At 61.4% G+C, this 14,247-nt stretch overlaps 1 protein-coding gene across 1 annotated transcript; it reads left to right on the top strand.

Moving 5' to 3' along the window:
* The first annotated feature begins 2,832 nt into the window (after positions 1-2,832).
* On the top strand, positions 2,833-13,416 carry LOC141541695 (fatty-acid amide hydrolase 1-like). Its single transcript, XM_074266040.1, has 16 exons — positions 2,833-2,942; positions 3,800-4,000; positions 4,698-4,811; positions 5,302-5,448; positions 5,586-5,719; positions 5,946-6,152; positions 6,667-6,707; positions 7,037-7,161; positions 7,394-7,519; positions 8,528-8,625; positions 9,207-9,306; positions 9,511-9,551; positions 11,058-11,097; positions 12,086-12,194; positions 12,423-12,568; positions 12,993-13,416. Exons 1-16 carry the CDS (start codon positions 2,940-2,942, stop codon positions 13,113-13,115), a joined length of 1,755 nt encoding a protein of 584 aa, XP_074122141.1. The 5' UTR covers positions 2,833-2,939; the 3' UTR covers positions 13,116-13,416.
* The last annotated feature ends 831 nt before the right edge of the window (positions 13,417-14,247 follow it).

The raw sequence follows: 14,247 nt of genomic DNA, 5'->3' as shown, positions 1-14,247 counted from the left end.
ACATGGCTCTCCCTCCCACTTTCTTCCATCTGCTTTCTCTCTGTCCCACTCATGACTCTCCCTTGCCTTTCTCCCTCTTGGCTATTCCCCAAGGCTACAAGACTGTCCATCAGAGCCCCCCTCTCCTCCTCCAAAATGCGGCTCACCCCGGCCTTCTGCATGAAGACCCTTAGCATTCTCCATTCCAAGCCTTTGTGTTTGTGCCTTCTGCAGTTTTCCATGCCCTTGCTTTCTCCGCCATTAGAACGTACGGCTCCTTGCGAACAAGGAAAGTTTGATTCTTTGTTCCTGACTCCCCACAGCTGACCCGGGTGGGTGATTCATCTGTGCTGCTGTTGGGTTGATAGGTTGATAATGATCCTGGTTCTACTGGTCTTGGGGCCTGTGAAGGAGGAGTGAGATAGAGAAGTGAGGGGGCCTGAGTGCTCTTGGGCTAGCAGAAGCCTGTCCCGGAAGGAAGGAGGGGCCCTCCTCGTCCTCAGCCACTCTCTGTTGGCCCAACTATGGCTTCTCCAACCCGGAAGCCAGCCGTGACCCTCTGAAGGACACAGCTCTAGAGCTGCCAAGGCCCCCGAGGCCCGAGATGAAGGGGCTGGCTCGGCCACGCGGTTCATGATCACTCGAGGCAGGATGGAACCCAGGACCTCTGGTCCCATCTTTCCCCGCTGGGCCAGCTTGTTGCATGCAGCCTGAGGCTTTCATGAGCCAGGAGGCTTCCTGCGTGAGAGGTGGGCTCTGTAGGTTGGGGAAGAAGAGGAAGGAGACCATCCCAGAGGTGGGAAGGCACCTCACACTGGGAGGACGGTGCAGGAGGGAGGAATGGGAGGCGCTGGCCCTGAGGAGGAAACCCAGAAAGGCGGGCCCTGCCCGGGGCCTGGGGCTGGGATTCATCCAAGAAGGCTGTTTGGAGCCCTGCCACGAGGGGCAGAGTCCAGAGGCTCCAGTTGTTCCCAAATGCCCTGGGACAGTCACACGAACGACCGGGGGTGGAGTAATAAGGAACTGTGGAAATCAACCGGCCAAGAAGCACTTATGAAGTGCCTGCTGTAGGGGGCACTGAGCTCCAAAGACAAAGAGTGAAACGCTCTCCTCAAGGGAATGGAATGCACTCAGTTGGGGGAGGGGACGTCCACGCAGGACAGATATACTTTTAACTCCACCTCAATATAAGGAGAACACATTCCAAGGCGCACAAAACAATTACATGTAAGGCAGCGAGAGGCCTGGCCGCACACCGAGATGCTCCATGAGGGCTTGAGGCCCGAGGCGCTGGCGCGGGGAAATCTGGGGCGGCTCCCGGGGAATGTGATGCTAGAGCTGTGTCCCGGGAGAAGGCTGGGATGGAGGAGCCAGGAGCGGGGGAGGGGAGGCGGCTCGGGCCGGGGGAAACATGCTGACCCGGGCTCTCTGGTTTGGTCTTGGGGGAATAAGGGATTTAAAGGGAAGACACGGTCAGAGCCGGCCGAGAAGTCTCCTCGGCAGGAGCGGGAAGGCAAGATGGGGGTGGGGAGACCCTTGGGACAAGGGCCCCTTGGGCCGGAGTCCCCGGAGAGGTAACGGGCTGCCACGAAGGCGGGGATGTTAAGGCACAAATGCGGGGTTTGGTGCGGATGCGGGGGCTGGGGGAGCAGCGTGGTGAGGCTTTCACCAGGAACTGGAAGGCTCTGGGGGACCAAGTCCTGCCTGGCCTGAACCCGGCGGTCCGTCCGAATCAAGTGAAGAGGCCGCCGGGGGTGGGATTGAGATGAAAGTTAAACCTGTGCTGTACCAGGAGGGGAGAGCCTTGGGGGGCAGCCCCCCCATGAGCCGGCTGCGGCCCACCGAGGAGGGAGCGCGGGTCGGGGTTTGGGATCCCAAACCGGCCTCGCTAAGGGCTTGGTGACGCTGGCTGACCCGCTGGGCCAGGGCAGGGTGCAGGAGTGTGAGAGGCAGCCCCCCTCCCTCCCCCGCGTTTTGTGGCGCCGTTGCAGGTTCCAGGCGGTGGACTCCGTTCTTCTGAGCTTGCCGCCTCCGGTGCCTCCCGGGTGGATGGGAAGCGAGCCGGGCAGGGAGGCGCCTTCGGCCACTGACCCGCGGGGAGGCGCGGGGGAGGCGGCTCTGATGGAAGAACGAGGGCCCCCGGGAAAGCCGGGCCCTGGCCGGGGACCCAACCTCTGGCTTGGGGGGGGGGGCAAGGCCTTGGGGACGAGGGGGCGGGAGGGAAGCTGGGGCCCAGCGTCCTCTGGGCTGAAATGGTCACCGGCCCGGGCCAGGGCGCCTGTGGGGCAGCTTAGGGAGCCCGCGTTAGGGCGGGAGGACCAGTCAGAGCCCAGACACAAGGGCCCCTTTCTCAGCCCCACCCCCGCTCCCAGCGTCCGTTTGATCGGCTCCGTGACTCTGCGCCAGGACCCCGGGGCCCTCGCTGGCCCGATCTGTGCCCCCGGGGGCTCCTGCTCCGGGGGTCCTGGAACGTTCGGCCCTCGGGTCATGGCGGGAGCTCGAATGGAGGACAACCATGCACCCGTGGGGGGCTGGGCCTCAGGAAGCTCCTTTGGGAGGCAATGGGGGCGCAGCGGGCCGGAGCTCTCCAGGCGAGAGGAAATGAGGGCCCAGATCCGCCGGAGGGAGCCAGATTCACACGCCACCTCCCCCCCTTCCCGGGGCTCAGTTTCTCTCACTGTAAGATAGTGGTATTCCTGCCAGCCCTAGTCTACTGTTTCATTAAATGGAAGCTTCTAGAAGACCCAAGTGGAAGCCCCTCCCTCAGCGGGACCAAGGAGGGCGCCAAAGAGCGCCAAGGCACCACGTGGGGGGGACAGGGTGTGCCCGGAAGCTGGCTCCTGCCCCTGGACTGGAAGCTTGGGAAACCCCGGGCGGGCAGCATCAGGGCTGCAGCTTCGTTGTGGCGCGGAGGCCCCGAACTACAGTCCTGGAGGCCCGTGTGGACCTCGGGGGGCGCAATGGTGAGGAAGGGACCCCGGGGGAGGGATGGTGAGGGAGGGGGTCCGCTGCGGTGCGGGAGAGGACATGAGGGGACAGGGGGCGCATGAACCCTGGCGCGGGTGAGGCGTGCTGGCTGTCGTGGGGGAGGCGGTGAGATTTCTGGGGGCCGGAGCGTAAGGGGAGAGTGGTGAGTGAACCCGGAGGATGAAGGAACGAGGGGGGTGAGCCCTGGGTCGTCTGAGGGGGGTTTGGTGACAGTGGGGGAGGGGTGGTGTAAAAAAGGGGCGGAGGCTGAGCTGCAGCGAGTGTGGGTGGAGGAAGGGTTGGGTGAATCCCGAGGGCCGGGAGTGAGAGCTTGGGGGGGGCGGTGGCGCTGTGGGAAAAGGGGGGCTGTGAATGGGGAGGGGGACCGTAAGTATAAACTCTAGGCGGGGTGGCTGGATGGCGATTGAGGGGGGAGGGGAATTGCGAATCCCAAGGATGAATGGGGATTGAGGGGGAAGAAGAGGGTGAGGGGGGGTAGGGATCCGGGGAATGTGCGCCTTGGGGACTGTGAAGAGGGGAACTTGGCTGTGGCCCCTGCACGTGGCGCGAGCCTGAGTGCGCGTGCGCGCACGTGTGTGTATCCGCGCCGGGTGGAGCGTGTGCCCCTCGCCGGGGCTCCCTCCAGACCCGGCGGGCGCGCTCCCTTCTCCCGCCTCCGAGCTGTTGTCGGGGCAACCCTGGCCGCCGCCGAGCAGCCTCCCGAGGGGGAAGGGGCGGGTCCCGGGGCCGGGGGCGGGGCCGCTCTTTAACCACCGACTTTCCCTCCCCGACTTGGGCGCTGCGGCTGCTGTCCCTCCCGCTCGTCCGTGCGTCCGTCCGCGTGGCCGCACAGAACGTGCTCATGGCCCGGGAGCAGCTGTTCGGGGGTTCCGGGCTGGCGGGGGCAGCCCTGGCGTGCTGCCTGGTGGCGGCGGCCGTAGCGCTGCGATGCTGGACTGTGCGGGACCGTCGGCGGGCGCGGCGCCAGGCCTGCCGCCAGCAGGAGGCGGCCCTGGAAGCCATGGGCCGGACGGTGCGAGCGCTCCGCCGCCAGGTGAGCCTCCCCAGGGACGGGGCGGGCCCTTGACCGTGACCCTGGGCAGAGCAGGCAGCAAAGCCGCCCCCTACCCCCCTCTCCCCTCCGCCCTCCCCGCCCTCTCCTGGGCCCCACCCATCGCCCAGCCCTCTGACCTTTGGCCTCCATTGATGCCCACTGACAGGGCATCTCCCGCTTACTTAGGTGGGGACGGGCAGAGGGAGCCCCGGATGGGGGAGGGGAGCGGCTCACTCTTTGAGGGCTGGGACAAGAGGGGAAGCGCCTCAGGGGGAGGAACAGAGCTGGCTAGGGCCGGCACAAGGCAGGCTCCCCTCTGCCGGAGCGCTCCCGGTGGCAGGTGGTGAGTTCCCCACCGCCTGAAGTATCCAAATCTGACGGCCCGGCTCAGGGATGGTGCTGATCCCCGGGAGCGCTGGAGCCGGGACTCAAACCCAAGTTCTCTGCCTCGTCTAGAGACACCCCACGTGGTGTGGCGGGAGCTGGCCTGGGGCCCCGGGGCCCAGGGATGTCAGAGGCGCCCCGCTGGGAATCTGGGGTGCCCCCCTTCCCCAGGACCCTCCCCCTGGCCTGCTCTGCATTGCTGCCCCCCCCCAGGGAGCCCATGTGTGGGCGTGTTCCCCCCCCTCCCTGGTGGGTGTGGGGCGGGCCAGGCTGCCCAGCTGGGCTGAGCTCCATCCCCCCCCTCTGCTCTCAGAATTCAGGGTTAGACGAAAAGACTATCCTGGGCCTGCCCCTGGCCCAGCTGGTGCAGAAGCTCAAGAACCGAGAGCTGTCCCCAGAAGCCGTCCTCTGCAGCTATTTGGGCAAGGTGAGGCGCCCAGGGGTCGGGCGCACCCAGTGGGGCCTCCCAGGTGTCTGCAGGGAGGCTCCCGGACGTCTGGGAGCACGGTGGGGGGGGCGGAGGCAGAGGGGAGGGTGGGGTACCCTCAAACCACAAATCCTGAGCTGGGGAGCCCCCCGGCTGCTCCTCGCCTGGGCACTGCTCAGGACACACCTGGCTGGCCGGTGACTGAGTGTGCTTGGGACTATAAATGAGGGCACCCTTTCTTCCCCCGCCTTTGGGCTCTTCTTCCTCCATTTGGGGGATCCCCTCTCCCCAGCCTCAAGGGCTCCCCAGAGGGATTCAGAGGCAAACCTTTGGGGTGTGCGCTCCCCTTCTGGAGCCTGTTTCCCCCTTTTTCCCTCGATGGGGCGGTTTCTGGTCTCAGAGTCACTCCTGCTCTGAAGTTGCAGGGGGTGGGGGGGTGCTGGGGCAGGCCCATGCCAAGGACTTGATTTGGTGCCCGTGCCCTGACCAGGCCTGGGCAGTAACCAGAGAGATCAACTGCGTGACCAACTACCTGGACGACTGCAAGGCCCAGCTGGCAGAGGTGGCCCAGCAGCCCGAGGCGGGCGGCCTGCTCTATGGGGTCCCCATCAGCCTCAAGGAGTGTTTCCAATACAAGGTGCGCCCCCGCCCCTCCTCCCCGGGCCCTCCCAATGAAAGCATTGAGTGGAGGCCGTCCCCGGAGGGGACTTGGTCATTGGGCTGGATGGCAGCCGTCCTGGGCCCCCCCACATGCCATCTCTCCCCGGCCCCTAGGGCCAGGATTCTACCCTGGGCCTGTACCGGAACATTGGGTTCCCAGCCACGGAGGACTGCGTGGTGGTGCAGGTGCTGAAGAAGCAGGGGGCTATTCCTTTTGTGCACACCAATGTGCCCCAGTCCATGTTCAGGTCAGTGGGGGGGGCTGGGCTGGGGTGGGGAGGAGGCTGAGGGGTGGAGGAGACAGGGTGGGGGTGGCTGAGGGTAGGGGAGGAGGCTGAGCGTATGCCCAGGGCCCTGGAGCTGGGTGAGCCATGGAGAAGGGGAAGCCCCAGGACTAGGGGCCGCCGGCAGCCTCAGGGAGGTTGCTCAGATGGTACCCCCTTCGGAGCCCCAGCAGCAGATTTCTCCCCACAGCTACGACTGCAGCAACCCCATATTTGGTCGTACCCTGAACCCTTTGAACACTGCCAAGAGCCCTGGTGGGTCTTCAGGTGGGGAGGGTGCCCTCATAGCGAGCGGCGGGTCCATCTTGGGCCTGGGCACCGATATCGGGGGCAGCATCCGATTCCCTGCGGCTTTCTGTGGCATCTGTGGCCTCAAGCCTACTTCTGGCAGGATCAGGTATGGAGGGGGCCCGCAGGGAGGGGCCTGTGGAGGCGCCCTGGCCGGGCAGGGACCCCGGAGGGTCTACAGGGTCAGTCACTGGGGTGGGTTGCAAGGCGGGGCTCTGCCCAACCCCTTTCATCTTCCTTTCTCTGGCTGTCCCCCTCCTCCCTCCTCCCCCTTTCCTGTCTTTCTCCTCCCTCCTTTCCTCTCCCCTCCCCCTTCCCTGTTCCTTTCCCCTCCCCTTCCCTATCTCTCTCCTCCCCCTTCCCTGTCCCTCTCCCCTTCCTTGTCCCTTTCATATTTCCCCTCCCTCCTCCCTCTTTTGTTCTCTCTCCTCCCCCTCCTCTCCTGAAGCTGAGTCTTCAGTGGTTCTTCTGGAGCAGGGGTTCGAGACTGGGGTCCCACCATGCCCATGCTGCCACCTCCTCATGCCCTGCTCTGTATGAGCCCCCCCCCCCCAAGCTCTTTGTGGCCTTGGACAGAGCCGGCATGCCGTGCAGGTGTCATTGTTCCTCATCTTCCCTTCTAGCAAGCGTGGACTGAAGGAATGTGTCAGTGGGCAGCTGGGAGGTGAGGCCTGGGGGGGGGGAGGGGGAATGGTGGGAAGCCCAGTGGGTAGTGCTCGGGTATGGGGGCAGGGGCTGGGCCAGAGCTCTCCCAAGGCAGGCAGGGAGAGTTCTTTGCTTGCTCTGCTGCAGCTTGGGATGGATGCTAGAGAAGGAAGGACCTGGCAGGGTGGGCAGAGGTGCCGGTGGGATCACAGGGGAATAGCCCCGTACTCTGAGAGCCCCTTCCCTTGCCCTCTCCTCACATCCCACTCTGCCTGGCCAGAGGCTCTGATGGTGGGACTGGGTTGGGCCACACCAACGGCCACATGACGCAGAGCCTTCTCTCCCTAGTCCTCACGTCTGTGGGGCCCATGGCCAGGGATGTCGACAGCCTTGCCTTGTGTTTGCGGGCCTTGCTATGTGAGGATATGTTCCTCCTGGACCCCTTGCTGCCCCCGATACCCTTCAGGGAGTCTGTGAGTGAGGGCCCGGCCTGGGCCATGGGGAATGGGCTGCCGGGAGGGCCCCCTCAGCCCTGAGAATACTGATCCCTAGATAAGATGCCTCCAGGTCCCGGCCCCCTGGGGCTCTGAAGCATCACCGGGAGGAAGCATTGGGTCCCCGGGGTTTGTCCAATGTCTGTGGAGCCTTGGGAAGGAGGTGGGAGGGCCCAGGGAGGGCCCGGGGACGCACTCTTCCTTCTCCTAGATCTATGCCAGCACGGAGCCCCTGCGCATTGGCTACTATGAGACCGATTTGTACACCATGCCCAGTCCCTCCATGAAGCGGGCAGTGCTGGAGACCAAGGCGCTCCTGGAGGCCGCCGGCCACACGGTATGTCACCCTTGCCAGTCCAGCCCCGGGGAGATGCCCGGCCCCAGCCCATTGCAGGCACATCACGTTTCTATCGAGCTTTGTGGTTTATGGGGCACGAGGCTCCCAGCAGTAAAGGGTCTCGAGCTTGGGGGAGGTCCCTCTTGCTGCCGTGCCCTATGCCCTCCTAGTACTAGGCTGGAGGCCCTGGCCCCTCTCCAGCGCTTGGGTGCTATGACTCTCAGGAGACGGGGTAAGGAGGTGGAAGGAAGAATTCCATTCTCTGTAGCACGAAGGCAGCCTCCCTCGTATTCCCAAGTTGATAGACTACTCCTAGGCTTCCTGGCCCAGAATCTGTCTGTAGAGCCCCCCTCCTCCCCTTTAGGAGAAGGCACTGCCCACAGGAGGCCGGCCTGGTCAGCGGGGCCAGTGGGGAAGCAGCAGCCCCCTGGAAACTCACTGATGGGTTTTATGTGTTGGGGTCTCGCTGGGGAGCCCCTTCCCAGCGCACATGAGTTAATATTTTTGAAGCTCTTAGCCCAGAACCTGATACACAGTAGATGCTCAATATGTGCTTTTTATTTCCCTTTCTCCCATCTACTCCTTATGCTTCCTTTTTCTTACCTATAAACAAGGGGTTGGAATTGTAACGAGCTTTTATTTTGTAAATTGGTGTTTTTCAAAATACTCTGTTTCTGTACAGATCACTCAGATCATTTCCCTCCTCAGCCTTCCTGCGTAACAAAAACTTTTTAAACCTAGCTGGCATAGGAGTGGGGGATGCACTGGCGCAGGGAGGGGAGGAAGCACGTTTTCTGAGGTCTTCACTGGAGACAGGCTTAACTTTGACTTCCCAGAAGCCCCTGGGGACAACGCCTGCCCTGTTGTTTGGGCCTCGGCGCAGCCGGGCCCTGGGGTGCAGGAGTCCGGGACGGTCTGGTAGGGGCTACGTGGGGTCACAGGCAGGGCCTGGGTGGCGGCCGTCACAGACCTGGCCATGGTCGGCTTTGCCTCTTGTGCATTCTTTAGCTCATCCCGTTCCTGCCCTCTAACATCGCTGATGCCATAGAGAACCTGATGGCCAGTGAGCTTTTCACCGATGGAGGCACAGCTTACCTGAAGAACTTGTGAGTATTGGCTCAGGCCGCCTCCCTCCTGTGCAGGTCGGGGCAGGGGTAGGGTTCGGGGACGGCTGTGACCTCTTCTGGCTCACGCAGCAAATATGCTTCATCATCCTCGTCCCAGCCGTTCAGATTCTGATAAAGTTAGCAAAACACTTCAGGTGTGTCCCCTCCATTCCTTGCAGTCTGGCAAGGTGGCTGCTGTTACTGCACCCATTTTACAGATAGAGAAACTGAAGATGGGGACCTCAGGGCTGTTATGAGACTCCTTGGAGATGATGTCCCTAAAGTGCTTTGTCAGTTTTAAAGTAACTTAAGAGCTTCCAGTTCCTTCCCTCCTTTGCCTGGTCAGAAGCTGGAGCACAAAGGCCCTGTGCCTGGTCCTGAGTTCCCTCCCTGTCTCCCCCAGGGCTGAGGGGGCAGCTGTCCATTGAATTCCCATCCTTAGCCTTGAAGGGTCTCCGGACGGATGCTTCCAGAAGCTCTCATGTCTCCCTGAGCAGTCCTTCCACCTGTATGCCATAGGGAGTGGGGTCCCCAGCCTGGGAAGGCTCCTTATGTGCCCTGTCACCTCTCTGCCCCTTCAGCAAAGGTGATGTTACAGACCCGTGCCTGGGGAACCTGACCATCATCCTCAGAATGCCTAATTGGCTCAAAGGCCTGTTGTCCATGATCCTCCAGCCTTTGGTGAGCTGCAGTCCCCAAGGCCTTGCTTCTGTTCCCTCCTGGGTGTGTGTGTGTGGGGGCCCCCTGCTCCCTTGTGTTCCAGTTCTGGGCCCCTGCCTTGGTCCAGCCTGCAGAGGGAGCCCTGCCTCGTGGGGAGGAACGGGAAGGGCTTCTCTTGGGGCCAGTGGCCGGGGCTATAAGCATGCTTTGTTTTTCCCACTGCAGGTTCCAAGACTGTCCACCTTCTTGCGCAATTTGAAATCTCGGTAAGGAGGCTGCCAGGGCTCAGCTTCATCCCCACCTGGGAGCTCCCCTTTAGGGAAGTAGAGCCAGAAAGGTACTGAGGTGCCTGTCATGGCAGATACCAAGCAGGGGCTGGAAAGTCCAAGAAGGAATTCTTGTTTAGGTTCTGGCTGGACTAGTGCTCTCTGAAGGTTTGTGACTCCAAGATGTGCAGAATCCTAAAGTTTGTGGAAAGCCTTGAAATTTACCCCAAGTCCTCCTGACCCCTCCGAACAGGGGCCTTGTTTTTGTAACTTCTGGGCAACCACGTGTCCCCGTGTGCCATAGAGGGAGTCCCCATGCAGGCTGGACTAGGTGTCCACAAAGCCCCTTCCAGGATTGAGCCACTGGACCTCTGAGACCTTGGCAAACTGCAGAGTGACCAGAGTCTGGGCAGCTCTGAAAAGTCCTGGCCCACCCACTATGGGGGCAGCAGTTTGGGGAGGGCACTGGGGCCTCGGCAGACCCTGCCACCCCTTCCAGGGGCACGTCGCCATTGCTTTGAGCCAATCAGCCTGGGCCAGGCCTGGCTTTGGCTGCCCTCTGGTGGCCCGAGCCCGTTTAGTCAGACTGGGAAATTCCAGATTAGACTTTATCTCTGGAGGGCAGAGATGTGCTTATACAGTTTATTGGGGGGGAGAGGGGGCCTCTGCCAGGCTGAGACAGGACCCCCAAGGCTGCAGCTGAGTGTGGAGAGGTATGGAGGAATGACAGAGTAAAGGTGGGGCAGGAGCCTCCCCAAGGTCCCAGGGAGGTAGAGAAGGCCAGCCCTCTCATTTCTCAGCTCCCCAGGGTCGTCCGGCCACCTTGGCCTTCCAGGCCCCAGGAGCTGAGCTTCAGGGCCCCGCTCTCTCTGGGTCAGTCTGTGGGTCAGAGCCAGCTAAGGCTTTATTTGTTCCTACCCACATCCTGAGTCCAGGGGCTGGGCAGCCAAAAGCCTTCTCCTCTGGAAGGCAGAGTGAGGGTCAAAGCCTCGAGACTCTGGGTGTTCCAGGGTCCACACATATGAAATGCCGGCCTGGAAGAAGTCATGGAAGAGGCAGTCACGGAATTTCGTAATCAAGGCCCAGAGTCCTCATGTCCCAAAGACATCTCACCGTAACATTCCCAGCCTCCTCCTTGAGGGGCCCTCACCTCCTCTGGGGCAGCTTGTTACCTTGTGGGACACTTTCATTATTGGGACATGGCCTGAATCGGCCACGCTGCAGATTTCCCTCTGTTGTTTCTGGGATGGTCCTCGGGGACCAAAAGAAGGGTTCCCTTTTGCCTCCAAGTCTTAGGTGCTTTCTCCCTGGAGACCTAAGCCCTTCAAGGGCCCTAAAAGAGAGTGGTAAACTGAGGCAGGTGAAGGATGGCCTGCGGGAGGAGTTGGAGGGCTGGAGGGGTCCAGTTTGGTCTAGCTGACTGGCCAGATGAGGTCCCAGGCCCAGAGGGGGTGGGGGGGATAGGGCGCCACTTTTTGGGGGTGGGTTTTCTTCTTTTTCTTCCAGGTCGGCTGGGGAGCTTTGGAACATACATCACGAGATTGAGGTGAGGGAGAGCCAAGTGGCACACCATCAGTTGGGCGACCTCTGGGGCCCAGTGTGACACAATGCTGGGCATAGTCCAAAGAGCAGCAGGCTGGCCTCAGCAAAGCCACTCACGGCAGGCAGGGCCAGATGGGGTCACCAGGCGAGGGAGAGCCAAGTCCCACAGCCTCACACTGACTTGGGGAACATTTGGCACTAAGACTTAAGGGGATGATTGAGACTGGGCAAGATGGGCAAGTTTTGTATTCAGCTCAGCCTTCCTGTCCCCTTGCTGGGATGCTCTGATGGGGGTCTCTCGCCCCCTAGAGAGGCCCAGGGCGAGACAGAGCTCTGGGTGGGCTCCCCCTGTGTGGTGGGAACCTCTTTCCTCCACCCCAAACCCTCCCTGCCTGTCCCAGCCACAGAGGAATCTGGCCCTGGCCAACTTTCCCCAGTTTGGGAGTGCCCAGTATGGGGCTGGCTACCTTCCGGAAAGCTCTGGTCTGATTGGGAGTGAGGCTGTGCCCACGTGATGATGAGGTCTGCATCCGGGCTGGAGCCTCTGTGGGTCTGGAGCAGTGGAGGGCTTCTGGAAGGAGGCCTCGGACAGAAGAGGGGGGCAGACTGGAAGGCAGCCGAAGGCCCTTCTCCACCCTGCCAGCCTGGGCCAGAGCTGCCCCACTCTCGCTTCTGACTTACTCGTGTGCTGCTTTTTCCCCTTGACTACCTCCTCCCCCTTCCCTGGCCAGCCTGCCCCCAGTCCTCCTGCTTCCAGATTCCTCCTCCATCCCCCAAGTTTGAAGTTTCCAGGGTGACAAGGGAGAAGCTGGGTGCCTTGCCTCCTGAGTCTAGCAAACCCTATGACTTTGACCAAGTCCCTTCTCTTTGAGACTAAATGGGAATCTGGAAAACTGACTTTGTGGGATTGTGGGAAAAGTGCTTTGGAAACTTGAAGTCCCCTGTCCTGCCTGCTTCTCCTCCTGCCTCCTGATCCCCATTTCTCTCCCTAGAAATACCGTGAGAAAGTCATTGCCCAGTGGAAGGAGAAGAATTTGGATGTGCTTCTGACCCCCATGCTGAGCCCTGCCCTGACCATCAACTACCCAGGCAAAGCTACAGGTGAGACGTGGCCTGGCCCAGCCCCCTCCACCATATCAGACTCGGAACCAGAGCAGATGGTTTGGGGGGCCCTGATTGTTCTCAGCAGGAGTCTGAGACCAGAGGATAAAACTGCCCGTGCTCCCAGCTTTTCTCTCCTTGTCCCATTCTGGCTGTCTGGGTGCAGTGGGGCCCCCCATCCTCCCCATCTTGGGGGGGCTCCCTGGTTGATCTTGCCCACCCTTTCAGGAGCCGTCAGTTACACCATGCTCTATAACTGTCTGGATTTCCCTGCTGGCGCGGTCCCCGTCTCTAAGGTGACCCCAGAGGATGAGAAGGAACTGCCGAAGTTTAAAGGCTACCTGGGGGACATGTGGGACGTGCAGCTCCACAAGGTGAGTGTCCTCGGGCCCCGGAACTCCCTGCTGAGACACGATGGGCCCAGAGAGCTCCGGCCAGAATTCCCATCAGATCCTTCTAGGCCACGAGTCTCTTCCTGGCCCTATGATACCGCTCTTCTCCTCAGTGCTTCCCACTGAGAGAGGCAGGACGGCTCACTGGCTGGGGGGCTCCAGGCAAGTCACCTCTGTTGTCTAGATCTTGCCCTGTCCCTGTTAGCTCTCAGCCTAAGGGACCCGAGGGGTGGGGAGGACGAGATGAGTCTTTTCTGGGAGCAGCAGCATCATGGCCCCAGACCTGACAAGATCCCGACTTGGAGAGGGTTGGGTCTTGCAGGTTGGAGCTGGGGTGGGGTGGGTTGGGGGGCCCTCGAGTGTTCTCTCCGGGGCACCACGTATCACCCTTTTTCTTCACCTCCAGGGCTTGAAGAATGGCGTGGGGATGCCAGTGGCAGTCCAGTGTGTGGCCCTGCCCTGGCAGGAAGAGCTTTGCCTGCGATTCATGCGGGAGGTGGAGAGAGTGAGCCAGGAGGCCAACAAGTAGCCAGAGAGCTCTGGGGGCCCGACTGAGGACCTCGAGGCCCCTTCTCAGCAGCTGCCCCCGCCTTTAGCCTTAGGCGAGGCAGCCATGGCCCCAGTCCCTTCAAAGCCATGATCAGACACTGCGGCTCTTACCCCCCTCTGCTCGCCCCCACATCCCAGTCCAGTTCTCAGGGACAAACCCTTTTTCCTTCCCATCCTCCCCAGTCCTCCCATGAATGTCACAGGCCAAAAATGGTCCTAAGCGGGAGTGACTGGAAGATCCTGTGCCTAACTTCACAATAATAATAATTCCAGGAAACAAACTCCGAGTCCTTGTCATCATTGGCCACTTGGGTCAGTGTTGGGGGGCTGGTGAGGGGTGGCCGAGACTACAGGGCCATGAGCCCGCCTGAGCACTGGGCAGCGTCTGCAAGACCTGGGGAGAGCCAGGGAAGTCACCCAGCCTTGACCCACCAGACTGACAGGGCAGCAGGTGGGGAAATCCCTCCAGACAGTGTCAGAAACGGTCCCTAGAGCTTGTGTTCTCTCAGGGGAAGTGCTGGGGCCTCTGAAAGTATCCCCAGAATAAACACAGAAAGTAAATTCGAGGGAGGGAAGGTGTCAACTGGGGTGGGGGGCATCCTGGAGAAGGTGGGGCTTGGAGGAAGAGAGGGACCCCAAAGGACAGCCCCAAGGAAGCCTCTCCTCCTGGATGGTTGCTGCAGAGGCCTGGCCATATGGGTGAGGCTGGTAGACCGCTTGGCAAGGGTGCTAAAGGCCTGCCCCGAGGCTTGGATTAGGTCATGGGAAGTCAAAGGATGACTGAGCAGCAACTGCCCCCTCCCCCCCAATTTATTAACTTTTCACTTTCCCAGAAATTCAGGGTCCTGAGGAAGAGACCCCACCTTGGCTAAGACCAAGCCCCTGCTCCCAGGCACTGTACCTTCCCCTAGAGATGGAATGACCATGGATATGGCCAGGGCCGCCCCATCTGAGGGGAGGGGTGGGGATGCAAGGGGGTTGTCTTCTGGCTGTACCCCCTCATTTCTCACCTGTTCACATTTCAGGGCCAGCCTAGTTCTCTGGGCTCAGGGTTGAACCCCTCATTTCCTTTGCTTCCTTGGCTCCACTCCTTTCTCACAAGAACATATAAG

Source organism: Sminthopsis crassicaudata, chromosome 4 (assembly GCF_048593235.1).
Source record: "Sminthopsis crassicaudata isolate SCR6 chromosome 4, ASM4859323v1, whole genome shotgun sequence".
Classification (NCBI taxonomy): domain Eukaryota; kingdom Metazoa; phylum Chordata; class Mammalia; order Dasyuromorphia; family Dasyuridae; genus Sminthopsis; species Sminthopsis crassicaudata.
This window is presented reverse-complemented; position numbering and strand designations above follow the sequence as displayed.